Source organism: Apostichopus japonicus, chromosome 15, assembly GCF_037975245.1.
Source record: "Apostichopus japonicus isolate 1M-3 chromosome 15, ASM3797524v1, whole genome shotgun sequence".
Lineage (NCBI taxonomy): Eukaryota > Metazoa > Echinodermata > Holothuroidea > Aspidochirotida > Stichopodidae > Apostichopus > Apostichopus japonicus.
The window spans coordinates 16,297,796-16,323,491 of NC_092575.1; the positions used below are offsets into that span (position 1 = coordinate 16,297,796).

A 25,696-nucleotide genomic window follows, 5' to 3' on the forward strand; every position below is an offset into this window, starting at 1 on the left:
TTAAAAGATACATACTATAATATCTCTATTGTGCTTCATTCAAATTTTACATTTTTTTTCTTTCCGCAGAGAAGTATAAAACCTTGTTTTGTATGGTCATGGGTGTTAACACATATTCCTACTTAATGCTGTAATTAAAACTTCACTTTCTTCACGTAAACTTTCCAAAATATGATACCTTTATATTCACATTTTTTCCCTTTTTTTTTGTTTTCTCTTTACTAATTGCTTTTCTTTCTTACCTGATGATTAGTGACAAATCCTTCCAGCGCCATCAAGTTGTACCCGAAGATATTATTGACTGTGTCGATGGAACTGAACGTGAAGCTCATCCCTGTCACCATGGTAACCTTTAAGTCCACAATTTCTACTTTATCCGCCACTACATGAACTTTCTTCTCGCCGAGGATATCCCGAGTGTGAGGATGGACCACCTAGAAACAGAAGAGACAAACGCAAAAACAAAAAGCAAAAGAGGATTATACTTATTCAAACATTGCGGAAAAAATAAGTCACTGAGACACCCTAATATCCCTCAAATCTTTGATAAATGGAAAGATAATTTTGTACTGCAACAGACATGACTACAAATGAAAGGTAAGTTTCAAACAATTTTTTTATGACTGTGGAAAAAATTAAGAGTGAAATTGTCTTTAACACACTAAAACGGTTAGGATAACTTGGATACTAATGCATGTAAAATGTACATACTGTTGAAGGGACCTGGAAGTGCTGGAAGTTTCAAACAATTTTTTTCAGATGGTGGAAACAATTAAGAGTAAGATTGTCTTTAGATACTAAAACAGTAATGATAACTTGGATACTAATGCATGTAAAATGTACATACAGTCGAAGGGACCTGGAAGTGCTGGAGTTTCAAACAATTTTTTTAAGATTGTGGAAACAATTACAAGTAAAATTGTCTTTAAGATACTAAAACGGTTAGGATAACTTGGATACCAATGCATGTAACATGTACATACAGTCGAAGGGACCTGGAAGTGCTGGAAGTTTCAAAGAATTTTTTTAAGATCGTGGAAACAATTAAGAGTAAGATTGTCTTTAGATACTAAAACAGTAATGATAACTTGGATACTAATGCATGTAAAATGTACATACTGTTGATGAGACATGGATATGCTTTAAACCCAGTCCAGATACAATTTAAGAATGAATCCATGTCAAAGAAAAACAAAATTGTCTTCCAAAATATAGATTTTTCCTGATAATTTTACTTTAAGGAGACATCAACACTGCCAAGTCACAAGATGTAATACAGCATTCAAAAAGTGACAGTGAATTCCTTGGTATGATTCTTCATAGCGCCCTCACTTTCATGCTAATGTAAAAAAATCTTTGTGTTACATAGGCTAGTAATTCAACCAAATTCTTTACAAAACCAACTTCACTTTAAGACTGAAGCACCCTTGGTTAACATTCAACACTATATTTCTTGACAAAGTGTAATACATTTGAAAACATAAAAAAACAGGGAATAAAAAGTGTTTATTTTCTTATTGAGTTTTGGTACTTTTTGTACTTTTTAATGTGCTTTTATGTTTTCTAGTACGGAATATGACCTTTAACCTCAAGAGACAAAATGTGATAACTTACCTGCACCATGGTGACTCCCGGCACCAATCCTGTAACCCTTCGACCTTCAGAGAATGCCACACTGTCATCCTTGACCCGAAGATGATTTAAAACCAGATGGGTTATCACTTGAAGAGCATTCGGACCAGAGAAATACCTCTTTGAATCTTCTTCTGTAGAAAGGGAGAAAAAGACTTCTTAAAGAAGAACAAAGGGTGGGGGGGGGGCGGGAACTCACCTGCACCATTTCAAAACCACAGATCAGCAAACAGGGAATAGACCCCATTCAATAACCCCTCCTCCACCCATTTCTTTCCAAGTGTAAAACACAGAATAAAGTTTGAACTACCACATGACTTTTTATAAGCAAGCACCTATTTGTTAATACCATCGTCATGTTTGTTGTCAAAATTCATGCCAAGATTCCAGACTTCATGAATCAACAAATTGTACACAATCATCATATCTGCACAGTTGAGAATCCCTATTTTCAACTCTACAGTATAACTCCTTTTACACTCTTATAGATGAACAGGTCACAGGTTATCGCAAGCTTGGACTCGCGGAAACAATTTACCATTTCCAAAAGCATATTTTCTAACATGGAAACCAATTGACTGCACCCAAATCACACTATATGAATTTATGATCTGATATATTACACATATTGAAACCGGTTTCTGAGTTGCATACATGTCATCCAGACTTGGGTGTTGACCTTTGACCTCAGACAAATCCCTACTAGCCTTTCATTTCACTTCATTTATTTGTTTTCTCATAACATATACATATAGTCAAACTTATCTTTCAAATTATAAGCACGAATGTATATTGCGAGAGGAAGTGATCTGAAAACCGTTTTAGACTTGTCTAGTGGGCCACTCACAATATTCAAAAGAATATAAAAAATATACAAATATGTAAGCAAAACAAAACTAAACCACAAGGGAAAAATACTTCGTCACATTTAGTTTAAAGTACTGAGCAGTGATGAGGCGACTGTATTTGCTAAAATAATAATAACTTAGGCCGGTACATTCAATGGTGAAACTTTCCACTTGTTAAAAAATGACTGGCTTAGGAAATAACATGCGAACAGTTAAACCAGATGTTAACATTAGGTGACAGCTAAAAAAAAAACCAACCACTAAGAAACCCCAGGGAAAGGCTACTTCCCATTGGACTAACCTCCATCTCCCCCTCCACCTGTTGCTATTGGAACATAAAACCTAGTCAGGACATCCACCATTGCTATCTGGTACGCCAACTGACAACCTCCAGGATCTTCATCTGTAGCATCGTTTTTGGTGTTCCTGGAGAAAGATGGATGACAAAGAATATCTTGTAATCTTTGAAGACAAATTGGAGTTTTTAAAGGCATTGAAGACTCGCCCCAAACCACATGCGGCCATCTGAAAAAGTTAACTTTCTGTTGTTTGCAAGTGACGTTTTGTTCGTGTCGCTACAAAATGCAGAGAGTAATGAAACGCGATACCTTGTTATCTTTAGCTGGACCTGAGATGTCCATCGCTGTATCGTTTGTATACCTTGCTGTGGGTATTGACCGCAGCTGTATGTACTGACTGTACACTAGTGTCTAATAACCGACGGTAGCAAGCTGTGTGTGTATTTTCTGGGATCGATGATGGTGTCTAACACTTCTGTTACACTTCATTCGAAACTAGGTCAGATTACCTGCATTAGACGTTTCTTTTTGCCCAAGTCTTCACACCCTTTAAGTCTTAGAATATGACAATACTATTGCCAGGCAGTGAAGCCAATGGTCTGTAAAGTAAGGAATAGATGGCACCCTTCCAGAATATATCAGCATTAAAGAGATAAAACCATACTGTGTAAATGTACTGTCTTCACTCTGCTAGTTTTCACAGCATTGTTTCTTCCACATTCAAAACCATGTTTGTCTATTCTTGCAGATGAAGTACGAAGAGATTTAAAGTTTTAGCGACTCTCTGCTCTAAAATGCCTTAAAGTCGTGCAGCAGTGACCTATGTTTGTGCCACTTGGCATGATTGTAAAATATTTACTTAGGATTGTTTCATTTTAAAATATCTGTCGGACTTAAGGAACCCATTGTTGTCAGGTGGAACCACATCAAGTACAATGCTGCTGGATTAGAGCAACACCAATACATGGAACAGCTTTAGAACACTAAAAACGCTCTAGTTTCGGGTATAAACATTGTATTACATTTTTGCATTTTGTAGCAATTTTGCACATTTGAATAGCATTCTGTTGTTAATAATCCCCTGACAAGAGGAAGAGTGGGGTGGGGGGCTGAATCACTGAAATCTGCAAAGTGTAATTTTATCTTCAATATTTGCCTACATGAGCCTCCCCCCCCCCTCCCTGATGGGATCCACAGGAATAGCACTTACCAAGAACCAGGGTCTGAGGTCTCCAACAACTCTAAAGTGATCACCTGACAGTCACTGAAAAGAGCAAAACCCTTTCTTGTAGCTACTAAAGGAAGGCTAACATTATTGTGCTGCTTGTTGAATGCAACAAAATGATGAACTGTCAAGCATAGACTAACCTCTCCTCTTCCTTGCGAGCCACTTTCCATCGTTTCACGATACTCAGTTTGTCATCGGACAGCGAGACAGTGAGAGGTAACTCGGGCATCCAAACTCTCAGAGGAAGGTTCACCTCCAGTCCTCGGTAGGAGAAACTTACGTCGACATTCTCTGCTCCTCGGTCTTCGGAGCCATTAACATAGACAGCGCTACAATCTTCACGGACCTGGGAGAAAAAGATCAAGAAAAGTCTGAATTTCAGAGCCTATCCTTCTTAGGAATGACATTACCAGTGGAAATCAACTTGACAACAAGGTTAGTTTTGCTAAGGCTAAAGATAGAAATAGATTTATTTTTGGACAACATCTTTTCCTGGGCTGGAGAAAGGTGAGGGGGAGGGGGGCTTAAAGCATATATGCATCTGCCTAGTCTGCGATAAAGTCATACAAATATGGGTACAGAATTACTTCACAAACAATTACTATTTTCCCATTCAGGACAGGTTTTTACGATTTGTCTATTTGTGATATATTTTCCTAATTAAATCTCATGACAGACAGAATGTAAATCAACAAAAAAATTAAACCTCTCCCAGTGAAACAACCCCCCCCCCCCATCCTTACCTAAAGCAAGCTGGCAATGCACTTTTATGAACTCTATCCACCGTTCTCAAACTTCGACTTACTTTGACAATATTGTTGTTTGTGGAGCTGCACTGTACTTTGTCTGTGATGGGAACTATATCTCCCCCATGACTAAGTGCGACGACCCTGACTGGGTAGTGGATTCTCCCACTTCCAAGAACAGCAGTGTTCACCAGGTCATTGGACTACAAAACAGAAAAAAAACATTATGTTTATGGTGATACTAAAAAACCACAGAGGTCGACAAGTGGAATTATTAATATATATATATATATATATATATATATCTATATCCGGCTTTAGGAATCACAAATGATTTTGAGTTGGTTAGCATCATGTTTGATCTCTAGAGTAAGGCAAATATGTCACCAACACAGAACTAGTATTGTTCGATACCGGTGACAAACCCCAACAGTGGAATTACGACCTTCCTTACCGGTTTTGAACCTCTGGACATACAATCAGCGGACACTAGGCTATGGACGCTGATTGTATGTCCACAAGTTCGAAATCGGTAAGGAAGGTCGTTATTCCACTGTAGATGTATATATACTTGTATCTATATATCTACATATATTAAAAGACACAAGGAAACCTCACCCCTTTCCTCCCCATCCCCCCCTCCCCTACCCCATTGAACATGGCACCTCAACAATTGCTATAAAAGCTAGCAATACAGCAATGTGCACACCAACCCATGAATACCCCACAGCAGTATTTAGTCTCTGTATACCCGAAGCACCCAGGGGTTATCACACATGTCCAGTGCACTTTGCACATACATTTGTGTCACTGCTACTTCTCGAATACCCATCTCCAGATCCTCGCCTCTCGAATCTTACGACAGCATGATACAGCAAGGAGCATCAAGATAAATCAAGACGGGATGCCCTTGCATGTGAGTGGCCTACATCCCTGATGTCACAGACTGGGCGTGCAATCTCCGGCTAAAATCAATAAATGCTGTATACTCACTTCCATTTAGAACATATAAGAATGATTGATCACTTGAGCTGTGAGTAGCTACAAAGGCACGGAGGGCCTCAGGCCAATGGCTTTTCTCCCATCACCCTTAAGCATCTAGAAACTTAACACCAAATCCCATTGTCTGAGAGGTAGCTTAATTACACCCCGTTAATTACCATCACGTACAGTATGACATAATTAAAAATCCGAGGCGAGATTATGTACGGGCGTAACGTCCTACCGAAGACGTTACTCCTTGCCCGTTCTGTATGCCTGCGTGCAATGAACCCCCGGGAAGTACAGAGCGCGCCTGATTAAATATTGCGGTGAATCAACTTGTGCGGTCAAATCAAAATTCTGGTCAAAATATTATCAGAAATTTTAATAAAAAAGAGGCAAAAAACGTTTGAGATAAGAGAAAGGGGAAGAAAGCTGTCGTATCTTTGATAGGACTTAGTGCAAGTAGAATAAAGGTTTTAAGAGTGCATCATTTTTAAGACACCATCATGGTGAACAATTTTGCCTAAAGACTGTGGAAAATATTCTGCATATATTGTAATGACAAAAGTTTTTCAAAAACGCATACATGGACGATTCAGTATGTATTCTAATTCCTAACTGTTAATTTTGTTGGGCCACTTGACTAAGATTTAATAAATTTAAAAAAAATATATTTCCTTCCTTATTTTACCAAAAAATAAAGAACAAAAAATATCTGAATTAAACTGGGAGGCATTGTTGTTGCGTGTTTCTTATATTCCATTTTTCAGAAAATTCCCCCAAAAAACTTTCAATCAATTCATTTGATAATTTGGAATCAAAACCCTGTCCTCTTATTTCCCCTGGACAACTTTAATTGACAAAAATACCTGGGAATAATTTGAAGGTAGAGAACCACCAATTAAGTATATTTTAAGACTATTTTTAACAATTTTTTAGCATGCTAACATTTGGAGGCAGTATATAGAGAAGACCTTTAAAATATAATCTTGGATCCCACTGACCTTGATCAAAGGAATGAACTCCTTCAACTGATCCTGGGAGGAGGCGGTTATCTCCGTCTCAAATCTGGATGCATACCTCTCCTGTCCCCTGGTGCAATCCACACGCCAGCTGATCTGTCTGACAGATCCAGTCTGGTTGAGGATTCGGTATTCCATCGCCATGACGACTGGCATCTCGTCACTGAAAGGAGAAATGATAGAGTTATATAACGGAACATTTGTCAAAATAAACAAAGAAACATTTCATTTTGCATAAATCAGTATTAAGACCGGAAACCCACTATGATGGGGAATGCCATTCACCCTTTTGTTTTTGCTTTTCCCCTCTCCTCACCAACCCCCCCCCCCCGGCCCCCATAACCCTTTATCCCACCATGCTCAGCAAAGTTTAAAATGCAGTAATTCTTTTAGAGATCTTGTGACAAGTAAATCTTCCTGCCTGACATGCATCCATCATCATACAGGTGAAACCCCCCCCCCGCCCCCCCACCCAATCCATTCAACTCGCAAACAATTGCCACATTTGAATATTTTCAAAGAAAGCAGAAAGGTATTTATTTCAATTTTAGCTGAGGTAATTCCCTACCAAACTGTTACATATATCTGTTAAAGGTCATTGCTTAATCTCCAACAGAAAACACCTGGAGGAAAAAATCTAGAGAGTTGGGGAAGATATTTTAGTGAAATATTTTAACCATATGACCAAGAGCCAGGAAGAAATGTGTGAATTATTGATGGTGGAAAAGAAAAATTTGTTTTTCGATTCCCCCGCCCCCCCCCCCCCCCACCCCTCGCTTGGTGATCTTCTTGTCACAATATAGGTGACATTACTAAATATATATTTTGATGGCCTGTGTTCTTGAAAATAAATCTTACTATTAAATCAACCTTTGCCAAATCCTAAACTGGGTGTTAAGGCCACTGAGAGTTTGTCATTCATCTTTTGACAGATCTCAAAATACACCTGTGTGAAATGAAGAGAAAAAAGCCAACTGATTCCACCAGGTGGATCAAATTACTGTCAACTTCAAGTCATCCAAGTAGATAGTAAATACATAAGTCTTCCCAGTGAGATCTAATTCATCATGGGAATTACACTGAATTTGGTTTCAGAAAATTTCTTATATTCAAACAAAAAATTAAAAAAACTGTATCAAATCTTCTCATGTACACAGGTGTGTGTGTACAGTAAGATAAATTGCATGAAAATGTCTCATACAACCATCAGGAGGCATTTTAAATTTTCAAAATATCACACCACTGGAACGTACTGATCCCTGGTAACACCGGTATGCCAGCTAATTTGATTTGGGGGAGCTGTAACAACTTTCCCGAAAAATATAACCAAAGTTTTTCGCGCGTTCAACATGTTAATGTGCATATCATATAGGCATTCATTGGTTATTACATCACATGCCAATAACATACAATCATTTTTTTCGTGTTATTACCCTTCCATATTGGTTAGAATTATTGCAGAAGTTGTTAAAATAATAATGATCATAATAATATCAGTTTAACCATTGAAAAACACATTGCAAATTATTCGTGTTTCAGTAGGTGCCCGAAAATTCTCAGGATATTGCCAGATTTTTCACAAAAATTTTTGGTTGGGGGGCTGCAGCCCACCCAGCCCCGCCTCCTATGCCCCAGCAATGGCTATATAGGGATCGCCACCAACTAAAGGCTGGATATGGCTCAGATGGAATTGTGCTAGGCTGTTAATTTAATCCAGTGGTCACTGCTTCGAATCCTGTTCTAGCCATGAAATTCTCCGCACTTTTCCATCGTTGATAATTTCCCAGTTTTCTGTTCACCATTTGCTACAGTACTTTGAACTATTCTTTTTGGTCAAACAATCTGAGCTTGGGTGTCCTGGCTTGTAGGACTGTAACATTAACTTTAATGAACAATACCTGGTTTATTAACGATTAAAATTTGCTAGCAAATTGGGGATGGAATAAATGCAAAACTTTGCTTGAAGCAAGTTTTTACTGTCGAATATCAACTATTACAGTGAGAAAATAGTACTGTACTCCTTTAAACACAACAACCCTCAGCAAACAAAAGACACTTCTGAGCATTACTTTCTATAATCCCTGACATTTATCCCACAACCTTTACATTAAAATGTCAAACAAAACATTCTTTCAGTTCCACCTAAGTACAGAGATATTCTTTGATTCAGTCACCACTTCACAGCCTCTTTAAAACTCCCCGGCTAGATTCTGTTACAAGTTAGTGTTGACAAGCTTGGGCAAGAGAGCATATCCCTCCCAAGTGAGAGGTCAAAAGTCACGATTTTGAAATCTCTCTGACATGTTCACCCAGGGCTAATCGGTATGAATGTTTTGGTATGTTTCCTCTCAGAGGATTTGGGGTTCTGCTGAATGTGGTTAAATATGGACATGGCCAAGAAAACAGCTCACAGAATGAGATGCAGAACGGTACAGAGCATGAAAAGGAGAGAGAAAGTGAGCCTGTGAGGAGGAGGAGGAGGAGGAGGAGGAGGAGGAGGAGGAGGAAACAGAAACACAAGAAAAAATAATAATCTCATAGCTGAGCTATTTATATAAACATCTGGTATAAGATGGATGATGATTTTAATAACAGTTTGATACCAGCCAATTTTTTTAAATCCAATTCCAACAACGTCTGTCATCATTCACTGTCCATCCAGCCCCCACTCCCGGCCCCCACCCCACACAGATGAACGTTACCACCCATCGTGTAAATAGTATCTGACCAGTTTTGAAATAATTTGGATCAAAACTCCCAAAATGATAGGTACGCCATCATGCAGTTTACACGTAAAACAGATTTTCTTTTAGAGATGAAGTTTATTGTTGTATTTTAAAAGCTCTAAGAATTACTTTGTTTTCTTCATCTGGTGTCATTCCGACCAGGCCGTATACTGTATATCATCTCTACAAATGATTGCCTTTGTTCTAATTAAGAATTCTACAGGTACACAATTGTTTGGTGGTTTTTATTGAACCCGAACATTCAGGGATGGTTAGACAACGGTATCGTCTCGCTGAAATACAGTGTATTACAAGATGCAGATCAGCCAATGAGACAAGAATTTATAGTTTCTAATCTCTTTGAGATTTCAGATCTCTTTGAGACTTTCCTTGCAAATTTTTCCCCAGACTTTTGACCAGGGGTTAAACTAGACAACAAAGTGATTTGTTGATATTTAAGATGCTACCAAGGAGGGAGAGTAAGACAAGAGTCAGAGATCCTTAAAAGTAAAACTTCCTGGAGGTTTTTCATCATCAAATTATTCTCTGACGACTACGTACATCAACGACATTCAAATCAGAAGTTGTAGTTTCGTTCACGGAGATGCAAGATTCCATAAAACAGACAGTCTGACGAGATCGAAACTTTGGACAGAATAATTTCCCGAGGTTTCGCCTCGCCGAAATATTCTACGACATTGAAGAGGGTTAGATTATAAAAAATAGTTTTTCAAGGAGACTAGAAGATGCCATAAAGGTATTTTACCAGATTAAAACTTTCCCAAAGTAACTTTCAACGAGCTTTACCCTCATCAAATTATTCCCAGACATCGACCAGGGTTAAGTTCAAGACAACACTGTGTTTCACTGAGATACAAGATGCATTAATGGTATGCTGTATTGGCCCCAATTATGCTAGATATTCAAATATGGTCACATTTGGTCAAAATTCTCAAAATGGTTTTTATTACTGTACAACCTTCAAGGAAATTTTCCTCACTGGTGCATTCAGTCATCTTGTGTGTTCCTTAAAAGTGTCTGAGAACAATTTGGGAGAGTAAAGACCTCCAGGAAAGTAATTTTTGAAAACTTCTAGCGATTATAGAGTGCTATAATTTGGGGCCTATACTGACTACCTTCGATGAAAGTGGCAGACAGACATGCCAGTATTAACTTGGATTCGGCTGACCATATTTTGTTGTTTCCTTGCGTGTATTTATATTTAATACTGATGGGTATGTTTTTTTCCCATCATACAGTATCTACTACCCCTTCTCTCAAAACCGTTGGGTCACTAACCTCTCTTCATCCTCCTCTGCTGTGTCCTGCTTCTCGGCTGTGGCCATCCCGAACGTCCCCCTGGATCTCACCATAGACAACTGGTTAGCCATCATCACATCTTTATATTTTATCTTAGTTAACTCGATACCTTCCTTGAGTTTGGCTCTGTAAATAATACCGCAAAAAGAAAAAAAATTATTAATACACTCTCAAATGATCAAAAGAAAACTAAGCATTTGTTTATGCATCCTTTGTGTTTCCATGAAATAAAATACATTTGAAATAATGGTATATGTATAGATTTGCTTCATAAATTTAAGGCAATTTTCTTTTTTTTTTTGGAGGCGATATTTCAAACCATCTTCTATGGTTAATTATTCTGATACCTCCAGGGGTCTGTGCGAGTAATTTATCATCCCCACACATGTGGCTTTCATTACACATGTCTTAATATGTATATTATTCATCAATATCAGTATACTATGAACTGTATGTAAAGCCTCATCCAGGCAATGCAGGAATAGCAAATCAAGCCTCAGTATCTACAATGCAATCCAGGGTAGCATAATATTCTTGTATATAATCTACTGAGCTCACCAAGCTTGGGTTAGTTTTATAACTAGGAGTTTAAAAATTTATGCATTTTTTATTTATTTGTTTATTTGGATGCTGGGGGGGGGGCATTTATGTTTGTTGTTTTCTGGTGGTTTATTTTTCGTTTTACCCAAACCTGTAACCTATTGGAAAACTTTCTTGATTTGAGGTTTCTGTGATTCCTGCAAAGATCTAAATAAATTTAATATCTTTTCTTGGAATCCACTTGCCCTTTAGGTACTTGTGCCATGTCAGTAATGATAGTTAACTCTACATCTAAACCTTGTCATACCAAATAATTATAGGGAATGCAGCTGCAACCTCCACAGGGAGAATTCTATCTTTTGCTGGCAGCAGATCCCTGGTCACAGAGGTCACTTACAAGCAGATTAACCCAAAAGGGGAACCAGGGGTACAGATAAGCCCGCTATACTACTATTGCATGCAATAAAATATTAGCACAGATCTAACATGCACGGGATGCATTGTGTATATGAACCATGAAATTTAAAGGGGGCACAGACTTTGTGAAGAACTACACCCCCACATAGCTAACTCTTGTTCCATTTGGGTGATATCCTAAGTTTAAAGGTCATGTCTGGTTTTATAAATCTTTCACATCATTTCGTTTTACCTTCTCTGGTTTTCTTTCTCATATTTTCACAGTGGAATGTTTAACAGTTTCGACCCTGAAAACCAATACTGTCATCATTAATGTCATGAAATGTAACCAGCTTCAATATAATGTTACATTCAGCATTTACAAAATCCCATAGATCCATTGTCGAAAATAAACATTGCAAAAATATAGGGAAAAACATTTAGAAAAAAAATTAAAAAAATGGTGTATGTGGCTTGATGGTTGTCCTATCAAAATAGCGACTGGGTTAAAAATTCTCTGAGCAAATTATGCTAAATCAAAAGTAATGCAAATTGCTACAAAATTGAAAGGGTGTATATATCTTCTACTGTCTCCAAAATAACAGGTATAGAGAATGACGGCATTAAGAGTAAAAACAAATATCAAAAACATCAAGTCAACAAAGCAACTTATTGTGAAAACCAATTGATTTCCTGCTGCATTTTAGTGGTTTCAGTTTTTAATTTTTAATTTTTATTTTATGATCCAGAGTTAAGATCTTTGGGGTAATTGACCCACCACGATACAGGAGGAGGTACCTGCACTGCCATGAAATAGAGACTAAACTATCTTCAAAGAATCCGATAAAACTACCAGCAAATGTCTACCCCCTTTTAATTCTTTATATTTCCTCCAAGTTGTAATTCCATGCTTGAAGACATGTCTCTTAAATAAACCATACGGCAAATGGGAACGACAAAAAAAAAATTTCAGAAAATTATGCTTTCCTACATGTATGAGTTATGAAGTTCTGTGTAATAAAGTCCGAAAACATATGTACCAGTCCATTTGGTATTACTTATACTCTGAATATATATTGTATTCTTTAAAAGCCCCTATTCATTCATTCATACAGGTCATACTTTCATTCATTCATTTATTTTAAAAAAACAGTTTTTATCCAAAATAACACTTCAAATGTGATTTAAAGGCTACCATACCAGCCTGGGTTGTGTCTTTATAACTCTCTGCCTGTCCCTGTTAGATCTTTGACCTTTAGACGGTCAACAAGACTATCTGCATTACTCTTATGGTCAGCCAGCAGTGGTGAAACTGAATGGATTGAGTGACGGTATTTACATTGATCAGTGTACAAAGGTCTCAGTAAATGGGAGTCATTTATCACAGACTTAAATTACTTGATTGCAGCTAAATGGTTTGTTTGTTGGTTTACTCCAAGGATGGTTAAATTACACACATGTATATATACAGCTCAATATTTATAGTGCCAGGGTACTTATATAGCCTGACTGAAAAACACTAGAAAATAGTGGTAGTTAAGGATCATAAAATGTATGGATGGGTTTGTTGGAACAGTTCAACCACATGGAAAGGGTAATATTTACCAGTTATATATACTATCTGGAAACCCAAACAGCCATAAAAGCATTAGTAACAACCATCCCCCCCCCCCCCCCCTTTGGAATACAGTATGACATATATACAAGGCTAAAAAATAAAAAAAATCTACCAAAAACTTCACCCATTTATTTTTGTTTCCACTTACTATACAAGACTGAAGTATGTTAACTCATGAACAGTAACTGAATTCAGATGTCCTTCTGTTAAGGCCATAACTTTGTTACATTTTTAACTACAGGCAAGAGGCCAGTACCAACGATACCACAAGGTATCATGCATTTCCTCCACCTACCACTGTGGTACAGAACCTACCCTCATCATTAAATGAAATAGTTCCCCTCTTCCGTTTTCAGGTCTAGAGAAAAATCTACAGTCTGTAGGGAAAAGCTGCTCAGTGAGGACTTAAAGGAGCTGTGCAACTCGAGGTCTACACGTATGTAGATATAAATATATCTAAGCCATTGTTTCTAGACTATCTGAAGAGCATCTCTATTATAAATTACAAATTACAAAGGTTAATGAGTTTAATTTTGAAGTACTTAATTCATTAACAAATCCATAAGATATCTGTAGAGATTCTAACACCCGTTTTTTTAGAAATTTTTTAGAAATGTGTTATTACTGAAAGGTTCTGTGACAGAATCTACTTGGTTTACAATTACAAATGGCTTGTGACTGTATAGATCTACCCACGAGACCTGGTATTTGTACATTAAAGACTAGTAAACACACCGACCACTCAGGGAGGGATTTGACGCAATATAGTAAATTTAATCATGTATGCTGCTGTCTAAACTTACAAAAAACGGCAGTCTGCTTTAAACAGGTTTGGCCCTCACTCTGTGGTTGTAAATTTTGTAGACAGCTTAATGGAGGTTAGAGGCATTCTTTCTCCCAATACAGGTATAATGATTTACTATGTTAGGGTATAAGCAAAGGTCATTACAGAACAGGAAGGCTTTTGCAAATTATACATTGAAACAAGAGATGAATTTGGCCTTATTATTTCGAAGAGGAAGGGAAGGATTATTACTGTGGTGATAAAATGTGAATTGGTACAATATAGCTTTTATTGACCAGCAGAACTGACAAACTTCTCCAAATAACTTAACTTTTATGGTCTGGGATATCAATATAAACAAGTACTGTAATATGTATATATGCTTGCTTCCGAGAAAGAAAAAAAATGTCTTTTTAACCGACTTGGAGACTGTACCATCCAGAGGTTGTTAACTGCTTTGTGATTTTTCATAGCAATTCCTAATCAGAATAGATCTTAGTAATTTATGTAAGAAAGTCTGTAAACAACAATCCTTGAAAAATTGGAGAGATCGAGACGAGAGCAGTTACTTGTCACGGAAAGCAATTTAGATGGCTAAGAATTAACTATAGAGCTACCAATTGTATGGTAGCATTTGCATATATGTATATGTAGAATTAAATACAACAATGATGCAACTAGAAGTTATCTTAATTTAGCTGTAACTGCTACAGTATATTACTCACAGTCACAGTACATGAATATACACGCATACAGTGGACGAAAAGGACAAAAATTATAGAAGAATTTCTGCTCGATGAATTCAGGGAAGGCTGTCTCGGCCACGGCTTGTTGAGAATTGATTGAAATCTGTAAATGTTTGCCGAGTAGTGTGCATTTATTTATTGAGGAGTCAACCTAGTTTTATCTGTTTCCATCTTAATTTGAGCATTAAGTATTCCCCTCTGCCAAGTTGTCAACCAAACACTTAGTATTACCTTGCTACTTTAACAGATGTGGCTAATGTGTTCCCCCCCCCCCTCTCCCTGCCCCAGTATGGCCTGCTTTGTATTGTTTCAAATTTCAACAGATCAATAGAGGCATAAACACTTTGGATGGTAGAATGAGAAGGAAGGGCAACGACCGGAGGAGCCGGTCGCTGAGGGTGCACAGTGTTAAAAGATTACCAGGGCATACTAGACACGGTAGAATGAGGTGCTAAGGTTGTGGGGAGACAGTTAAGCGAGGAGCGAAGTAAATTTCAACAGATCAATAGAGGCATAAAAGGTACATGTTCAAAGTAATGCATACTTGAATCCATACATAACATATATGCTGTAAAGTTTTATTATTGCAAAAACCTTAAAATGTTGTTTGTGAGTAGTAATGAAGCAAACCTTGAATGTCCACTACACTGTGCAACCGTTAAAAATCATATTATTCCTTCCACCGAGCACTTGAATGATAATCATGAGACACCTGTCTTAGGCCTCAGTCTTGAAAATACCCATCACAATCCCAAGTGACAAGACATTTAAAAGTCAGTTCTTTTAAAAAACGATCTATAGAGCTGGTTGGTTTGTCTGACACTGTACGAAACATGGCACATTTGTTATGCGCACACTGGAAACTTGATCTGAGGCAACACTTTTCCCAACGAAATGTCAGCAATTCGAAGATCTGTTATTTGCAATTCTTACAAAATGTGAACAGCACAGTTTGTTGAGAGCAAAGTGTTAGTTTATCATCTTTTTTGGGGTGCGTGATCAATTACAAAGTTCTTACTTGATGCATGAAAGAGTATAATATTCTAGTAATTATTTGTTCGCCACCAAAATGAAGCTTATATATGTATTACAGTGACGAGAAAATTTCGAACCTGCAGTTCAAAATTCACTCAAACCAGTGAAACTAATGATTTTGAAATGTCGGGCAACGAAAATGTAGGTGTATAGTGACAGACTTTACTGTAATTGAGCACATCTGAGTCCGGAATGGACATATGCTCTCACGCACCTCCATCCTCCCTCCTTCCTCACACCAATTATTTTGCTTCCATACTTTCATGCTGTAATAATTTAAATATATATCACTCCTCCCCCTCGCCATCACCCCCATCTCCCAGACCCACCTGATGACAACCCCACGACATGTACTGTACGATACTTACCGCAGGGTGCACTGGTACTGCCTGTGAACCATGATGGTGATATCAAATTTCTCGTGCAGTCCCATTTGGCGTTTGGGGATATCCATGTGGACGTACCGATCGTCCGTAACACGGGTGTAATCTGCATCGTCGTCCAGGATGATCCCGACCGTGCCCAGGGTTTGTCCAGGCACGCCGTCCTTCTCTTGGAACGGGTCCACTTCTCTCGAATTGCACCTGAAATTCTCGGAGGGCGGCAGAATGGCGTACGTGACGTTTAAGCTGAGGGGACCGCCGCCTATCGATGAATTGTCCGTTTTACTCTTCCAGGCCAAGAGGACATCTACCTCTGCCAGGCACGCCGACGGATGACCCTTTGGGGAGCAATAACCCGTCGAGACCAGACCCATGGCTTTGATTTCGGCTTTCAAGCACGTCTTGGATTTGTGTTTTCCGGCGGCTAGTTGATGTTTCTCGAGATGGAATAAGACTCTGACGCTGGGAGTGTGTCTGTGAATTTCCCGATCGATCAGAAGAGCTCTGACGAAAAAGTCAGAATCTGCCTCTGTTTCAGATGCGAATAAAGTCTGTCGGGTCTGAAAGGGACCGTAAGACGTACTTAAGATGCTCGGTTCGACGTCGGGGTAACCTACGGAGAGAGACCGCTGTAGAATATTTGTGGAGGGCGGATACTCGCCCAACAAATGAACGATGAAGGAGGGTCCCAAACTCTCGATGCTGATGTTGACTGCCTTCCACACGTGGTCCATGTGTAGGTTATTATTTCTGTGATGTGTTGCATGGCAACCTATGAAAATAAAGAAAGAAATGAACAAAAACAAATGATTAATTTTGAAACAAAACAGGTCAAAAAAAAATTGAAGTTGAAATAAATCAGGATTCTGGAGAAGCCCTCCAACTTCTTTTTGAAAATCAAGTACTGTATGTGTATAAATCTGTTTAAGTCAGACTTTTATCGGTAATACTCTGGCATGTATATATCAGTAAACGTCAAGAAATCTTCAGCTAGACCACTGACTATGAAACGAAAATTGTTCAGGTTTTACAAAGTGAAATAGACAGATGGGACGTATGGGCAAGATAACTAGATACATACTACACAGACAGAACATAGGACGTCAGTATAAAGCAGGGCAGGGTCACGTATCGTACTGTAAAACTACGTAAGTAACTACGACAGCTAATTAATCTCATATAAAATCGTTGTCACTTTTGCATTCTTGATGAGTAAATTACTCGCGTTTTTTTGTTATTGATCCACACACCGGTTCTCACATGTGGGTGCATCAAGGGTCGGGCTGTAATATTTGGTCATACCCAAATCAAAAGAGCATTTTCAAATGTGGACAAAGGCCTACTGTATGTAAACTAACCCATTTTGTAGGCAATTCCATCAATTCTTAGACAATCTACTGTACTCATCCATATCATTGACCTCATATAGATGGACACCAACTGTGGCAAGCTGAACGTTTAGGTCTACCATACTATAAATTAACCAATGACATGCTCTCTGAAAGCTGTCTGTAAACAAAATGAAATACGCATGATCATCCACAGCAAAGCCTCAAAAGTTATCACCATCCCGACTTGTTTACCTTACGGCCGATAAACATTGTAAATTTTCTGGAGACATCATGATGTTATCTCCATAATTTTATTACCTTATTTTAACAGTGTCTATATACTTACATACAGTACATAGGTATTAGACCATGTACCTAACCACTGTCGTAACTCACTCTTGGTATCTGTTGCTTGAAATTGTTGGGTTATTTTCATGAATATGACCCTCTACCCCCTACTGTACATGCCACCCCCAGCCCCCAATAATCCTACTCTGTACCTCCACCTCTATAAGTGACCTACAGTATCACCTATGGCAAGATACCAACTATTAACCAACTGACTCTTCAAGTTAATTTTTTTCCACCTTTCTGCCTTAATTTTCAAGAAAAAAGAAAAGAAAAAAACTTTGAATCTCGAACTGAGGTGTTAATAGGTTAGTGGGGGAAAAATTTCAACAAAATCTTTTAGATCTAGGCGAGGTTCCCATCATCATGAATACTAGGCATTTTTTACTTATATCAGCCATTATATAGGCTAAAATAACTGGAATTTTGAATGCATAAAAAAAGCAAATTCCAGTACTAGCCTGGTTTATTCACAGCGAGGCACCCAAAACAAAAATAGTCAACTTTTAAATGTGGTTGCTACATAGTCCCCGAGAAATTTCCCAGTTTCTGTTGAAATAACTCTTTTATCCATGGAACAAAAAGCAACACCATTGTCAAGTTGGTGTGAAATTGATACCCGGACACCGCTGTGATGTTGTTGTGGAAACAAGCTGGTCTGAATAAAAGGTGCCATTGTCCGGTAGAACCGTCTTAAACCTAACACTATGAATTGAATCACACTTTTCCAAGTTTCACCACCTGAGCAGCACTGACTGTACAATAAGGTATGAAAAGAAAACCAAAACCTAATTGGGTTTCAAAACAAATTTTAACAAAAATAGGGCAAGACAATCAAAATTTGGGGTCAAGTCACTTTTTTCTGACATAATTCTCTTAAATCCTAGATACAAAAGGCCCATACAATATATATTGCGTGATAGATGGTTAAAGAAAATAATGATTGGAACCCACTACACACACATACCTTGAAAGTCTCATGTGCTGTATCATCATCACAATGTTTCACTGAATGGCTAGGAAAAATTATAACCAAGCTAAGCTTTTGGTACTAAATCTTTAAAATTTCCAAAATGTGCACAGTTTACCTGTAGGTTTAGGTTTACAAATGGTAGAAAATATTGTTTAAAAACACAATTGCACCTTTGTTTAGTTATATAAGTCAATCCCCTTTTATAGCCCAACATTCCAATGCATGCAGTTTTGGTAACACATTGCAAATTCAAAAACTATTTGAAAACAGAACTTTCAAACAAAAGCTAGTGTAAGTTTTTGTAGCCCTGTTTTCATCTTAGCAAGTTTGGCATACAGCCCCATTAAAAAAAAACCGATAAAACAAACCAATATATATCAATATTATTCCTTTTTTCTTCTTCATTTTTAGATATTAACTCAAGTCATTATCACTCTGCCCGATACCAGTACTTGCCTTTTACCTTTGCATGACTGGGCAGACCACAAATAGTCCAGTGCTGCTAAACACCCCACAAATGAAATTAGACCCACAAAATGGGGCAATAAAAAAAATACCAAAGTCCTAAAAGAGTTTGCAGAATCTGTAATTAAAATCTGATTGTGAGACTCTCTTGTAGGCCCTACTCACACAAACAAGGCAATTTACGACATAGGGAAAAGGGGATGAATAAACACAGTGTGGTTCCACAGCCTTAATGTGATCTCAAGATTTTTGTTCAAACACAGGCCACCAAATAAAATATGACCTTGGCAGTTGCTGACCTCATAAAGAGATCATAGCCAGATTGGGATGGCGCCACCAGCCTATAAAATCGCCCCAATAAAGAAGTAACAACTGACTCTCAGCCTGTTGCTATATATACAGTTAAATCCTAACATTATTTTATGTTTTTTTGTTTCGTTTTTTTGTGTGTGCCTGGGAACTACCAGAGGGTAAATTCATTCATTAATTCGTAAAGAAAAGAAATAAATAGACCTTGAAGGGGGGGGGGAGAAAAAATTTGCAAAGTATTGATACATACAGGGTTGAAATTATCCAACCTATATAAGCAAAGCCTACATATTCTGCATACAATTTAAAAAAAAAAATAAAAAATTGCCAAGTTTTGATATACAGGGTGAAATTATCCAACCTATATAAGCAAGGCCTACATGTTCTGCAAACAATTTAGTTTCTGTTTTTTTACTTTTTTTGGTTCCTTTTTTGGCTATTAATTTTTTTGATATCATCCACATCATCTTTCATTCTCTTTTATCCTTCTTCTTTTATCATCTTCTAACTGCATACTTGAATGCCTGAAGCTGAAATATTTATTATTTTGTCAATTGTAGAAATAGAAATATGAATCACAAAATTTCATAACCAAATTTTTTTTGGAAAAATCATGATATGCCTTTTCTGCCTTTTAATTAAATTCGACGATGGGCCTACTGTTGTTTGTTGCTAAATTGTGTCCTTAATACCATTGAAGTAACATTTGAATCAGGTGGTGTTCGGAATTAATCATAGGAAATTTTCTTCAGCTTGGATAAATTGTGACTGCATATTTATTGGAGTTGTGCGGAGTTATATATTGGTCTTCAATTCCAACCTATAATGTCAATTTTCATGTTAAAAAATATTTTGTCACTAATTCTTTAACTAATAAAGGTAGTTAATGGTCACAAGTTGGTTAGAATTTTTTCAACAAAAACTCAATTTTGTTTCATTTGCTTTCACTAAGCAATCGTAGAAAATTTCCCAAATTTTAGAGAAAATTTCAAAGCCCAACCTCCTGACCAACAATACCCCTCCTCTCCCCCTGCTATTCTTTTCTCCAGAAATACTTCTTACCCAATTCTAACCCTCTCCAAAACGAATTTCTTTTTACGTGTATACCTGTTACAATTAACTGTACGGTCACGAACATCTCTCAACACTCTGGAATTGTCAGCGAAGAGTAAAAAAAAAAAAAAAAATCCTGGCATGCAGAAACTGACACACAAATTACTAAGTGATATAATCATATTCTGAAAATTACCAATGGATTACAGAAAAGTTGTGGTGGTCGACTCTAAAAAAGGTCATCCCTGTGACACAGTTTTTGCAATATATACATCTGAGAGATGAAGAAGATCCTTCTACCCGGAATTAATCTCGACAAGTTGAGAGAGATCCTCCTATCAAAGGACGGGGGCTCCAAAAAGATTTACTCATCATCCTTTGAACTAAATGGAGGGATTTCTCAATCTGTTGGGTTAGTCAAGGAGCACCAGATGAATTGTTACCTACATTGGCTCCGGCGCTATGCTCCAATGGTCACAGCCATTGTGCACCGGCGGATGAGTTAGAGTAGGGGACAATGGGAGCCGAAATTGAAAATTTAGGCGGAGTGTCATGAATAGATAACAACAAACAAGACAATAGGGTAATCCTTGATAACCCAAAAAGCAGGCAAACAACTTTGACAACAATAAAGTTAGTAAGTGTCAATGGACTTTTGTCACCTTTTCAAAGCCTTTCAGTGAGTTGATCGGTACAGTTAATGCGGCTCGGGGCAACGTTAACTAAGTTTAATAACTATAGACATATATTGGAATTATGAATAGAACCACTAGAATGAAAAATGGTGCACTTGCAGTATAACCAAACTATACATAGACACAGGGCTGTACAAAATCAGAGAAAAATGTATGGTATTTGCACGTAGAAATGTACATATTTATGTGAGAAAAAGGGGGAAACACTGGTTGTGATTCAGTGACCAAAAGTATCAGGATCTTATGGAATCATTGAAGATAAAAGTCTTGGCTAATCAAGGATCATCATCGTTGGCTTAAAACCTAGGTCGTTTCTACAGGTTTCCTAAATCTGCCATTGGACGGACCCTGCGTTATTCTGTACGCGGGTGAGGGTGTGGTCAAAGGTCCAGAGAAAGATCTCACCCAAGAATGCTAGACAGACAAATACATTGATCGTTCACATTCTGATTCAAGTTAACTTTATAACAGCAAACAATTTAATGTCACACTCGAAGCATTTTCCAGAGTAACAAGGCCAGAAGGAGGAGAATGTTGGTGGTGTCCTAGGCTGGAAGAAGTGGACTAAAGTTGGAGGGGGTGGGGGCGCATTGCTTAAACGTTTCCCTGTTTGATTAGATGCATTGGGAAAATGAAAGATAGATTGGAGAGGCAGACAAGAGAGAAGTGAAAGTGCCCCACAAAAATTTGAGTTCTTACACTACTCGATGTATGGGAATATATTATAAACAGGGTAAATTCCATAAAGGAAAGTACTTTGTGTTTACCACGCTAAGCTAGTGGATCATGATTACCACATGTATTTGATGACCTTTAAATTATCAAAAACTGACTATCATGAACTCAATTAACCAGCTGCTTTTAAGCAATGAATCAAGAAGAGCTTTTTTTGCACTTTTCCTTTAATAAATCGTACATAACCATTAAGAAAGTAACATTGGCAGTTTGGCACGTTGCCATTGGATTTTACAGAACATAATGTGAACCGAGCCAAGTCTATAATCTATATCACTGGGGTGAATCCATGATCTATCAAATATTGACCCTGGTCAAGATGACCTTTAAGGTCACTCACTCTTGTCTTACCAGTGAACAATTTGTTGCTACAGTCCTATGGATATAATATCACGCTGTGACAGGCATCCAGCAATTTTTTAACCCCCGACTAGAGAAAAGTAGCCGTCCCAGCCAGAAAAAAAACAGGAAATCCAGTTTAATTCAATCAGAGTCTATCGTGGCGGTCGCCAGCAAGATGATCTCACACTCCATTGCAGTGTGTTAGCAGGAGGTCAACCCGACACCATCTCCGTAGGTAACTCCTCCCCGATTGGCTGCGCAACATTTGTTTCAATTGTAACTGTTCGGCATTCTTCTTCTTCGATATTTCTTTTTCTTTTTTATGACTTTTCACACACCTCTGTCAAAAGTGGTTCAGCCGGAGTAAACAACCATTAGCTATTTCATGGCTCTACCTTAAAGGAACACAACAACCTTTTTCTAAAAAAGCACAGGTCCTGAGACAAAAGAAAACTGAATACAAAGAACGGTTTTCTTGTTCACGCAGCTTCACGCAACCTGAAAGAAATTATTTCGCACTCACTTGCCGACTGATCATAAAAAGGTTTAATAAGTCGATGATTTCAACCGTATTTAACGATTTAAATTGCACGTTTTCTTTGTTTCTTGTTCTTTTCAAAAGACAGATTTTTTCAGATCTTTATATTCCATGTAGTAGCTTTACTTGGTAAACTACCTTCCGGGCCTAAATAGATTCATTTGAGTACTTTTCATTACTCAGTAATTGCGAAGGGAAGCAAGTCAAAAGACGACTAAATCCAATTAAACGGATCAACAGACGACAACTGTCGCTAGGGTGTTACAAAATTTGATATTTTTTTTTATGTTTGCCAATTGAAAAGCAATATGAAACTCCCTTCGTGAGAACATCTGGCAAGGTTTACGATTTTAGTGAATGAAGTAGATGTAACATTAAACTTTGGCTGTGAGTTGATTTCAAATTAAAATGTTCTAAAGTACATTTTAATGTCGGCAGAGTGTGTAAATTAGGTGCCACTGCTGGTATCGTAGCTCAAGATAACAAAGTTAAAATATAAAATGCATAACTTGCATGGTCAAATTAAAATATCGTTTAATTTAGGTGACAATTAAAACAGCTTTTTCCCCAACATTGACAGCCAACTCGGAGACTAAACTCCACCAAACATTTCACCAGAAGTCATCAATGCTGAATAAAAAAGGCCACTGCACGCTCAACATGTAGACAATTAGCACTTTCTCCTTTTATAAGCCCTCCTCCTTGCCCCCTCTCCCCCCTTTTTTCTAGCCTCTCCTTGTTTCCAACTCCCGTGACCATGAATTTAGCCAAGAGTTATAAGTGAATCGTTTGTTGAACATGTTGCACGAATCGGGAGCATGCCACCCCTTCCTCTGTGCTCCAACCTAGCTTTGGGCCTGTTTCCAAATCTTCTAACTAAAAACTTCTAACTAAAACTTATCCCCTTCATAAAACTATCCATCATCGACCTTTACAATTGAGGCGTGAGTAAATATTTGTGACTCTGACAGACCGAAATTGTACCACTTTAAGCCTCCTGAGAGAAGCAAATTTCTTCAAATTAGATCTGCCTACCAGTCAGTGAGGTGAACCAAGACTGTTGCAGGACCCCTACCAGGCTTTCGGGTGGCTTTTAGAGTCTGCAACAAATCTTGGTCAAAAAGCACGTTCGAAATTGGATTGCTGTAAAATTTTCTCTCTATTTCATCGTCACCTCCCATGCTGTCAGTGCTCAAGCATAAGGAAAAAAAGAAGGCCTCCAATAAACCAATTGGCAACTTCGCCTTGGTAATGAACCATGCCGGTCTTGAACACAGAAACACCATGCAGAGAGCACAACTGTTAAAGTATGCTAGGTGCAAGAATTGCCCTTAGGCCACAAAACCCAACTACTGTACAAACCAGTATGGCCGGTGATATGCTTCTCCGCTCCTTAGACTTTACTATCAGTATATGTAGTATATATACTAGTATATATAGTATATATATATATGTAGTATATATATATAAAGTATATATAGTATATATATATAGTAAAAATAAAATAAAACTGTTAGCAAACTGCTTATATCCACTAGAGAGCCTGTGTAGGAGAATGTGTAAAAATATGTTGGCCTGACGTTTCGATCCTAGCAGGATCTTCTTCTTAGACTTTGAAGAAGATCCTGCTAGGATTGAAACGTCAGACTAACTTACTTTTACACATATATATATATAGTATGTATACTAGTATATATGTATACTATATTATAACCAACTACACATTCAAAAAGCATCCATAGGATGTGGTATTTAAGAGCGGCCTCAAGCCTTTCTGAGATCAATCACAGACATGAAAGAGAGAGAAGGAAGCAAATTTTGTTTTTTCTTTTAATTTCAAGCACCGCCATCTTACATGTCTATTCTGGCAGATTGAACGCTGACTTTCAAGAAAAACGAAGGAGAGAACAAACTAAGCTCATGAAGCGATGTATGCTCAAGAAAAATGATTAAGAAATGAAAAATGAAAAAAATGAAAAAAGGGACAGATGATGAAGTTGACATGCAGCAACAAGCATCCAGTTTACTGAATCTCCAACTGTGTTGGTTGAAAGACAAGAGATAAGGTTGTGACCTCACCCTGGGTACCTTTGAAACTGATCTGTAATTGTTACAATTGGCATTCTGGGAGCGAGGAGAAAAATTTCGAAGGGATTAGTTAAAAAGAGTATTTGCTTTGGGAAAAGACCAAAGTGAGAGACTTTTACCTTGTCTCCCATTGCCGTATTGACAAAGTCAATTTACGTCCACGGACGGAAGCAAAAGATAGGTGGAATCGGGTTCGAGGTGGATATCGATCCTAGATCTGGGAGGGAAAAAATATCATCTCGCACACAATTGTCACTCATTCCCCCCGTTTCTTGTTAAACATTTGAAAGTTTTCAGCAGTTGACAAGCTTGTGTATCCAGTGTAGGGTGGTTTTGGGGTTCAACCGTTGCTTTACTCTGTGTGGTCCATATTTTGATGGTTGAACATTACCCTCAATCTGTGGAGATGGCAGGCTTCGATATTTTACCTTCCAGAACAAAGGACATACGAATCCATTTAGTATATTCACTAGATTGCTTGACTAATATGTAAATTGACCCTGCAGTTGACT

General features: G+C 37.8%; 1 protein-coding gene across 1 annotated transcript in view; it reads right to left on the minus strand.

The window, feature by feature from the left end:
* LOC139980916 (transmembrane protein 132E-like) overlaps window positions 1-25,696 on the minus strand; it is a 36,789-nt gene that overhangs the window by 5,721 nt on the left and 5,372 nt on the right. The window contains exons 2-9 of the mRNA XM_071992959.1: window positions 16,293-17,079; window positions 10,785-10,931; window positions 6,742-6,922; window positions 4,813-4,956; window positions 4,148-4,353; window positions 2,782-2,906; window positions 1,615-1,766; window positions 243-434 (exon numbers count right to left, since the gene is read on the minus strand). Of these exons, the coding sequence (XP_071849060.1) occupies window positions 243-434; window positions 1,615-1,766; window positions 2,782-2,906; window positions 4,148-4,353; window positions 4,813-4,956; window positions 6,742-6,922; window positions 10,785-10,931; window positions 16,293-17,079 (1,934 nt within the window). The remainder of the gene's footprint in view (window positions 1-242; window positions 435-1,614; window positions 1,767-2,781; window positions 2,907-4,147; window positions 4,354-4,812; window positions 4,957-6,741; window positions 6,923-10,784; window positions 10,932-16,292; window positions 17,080-25,696) is intronic.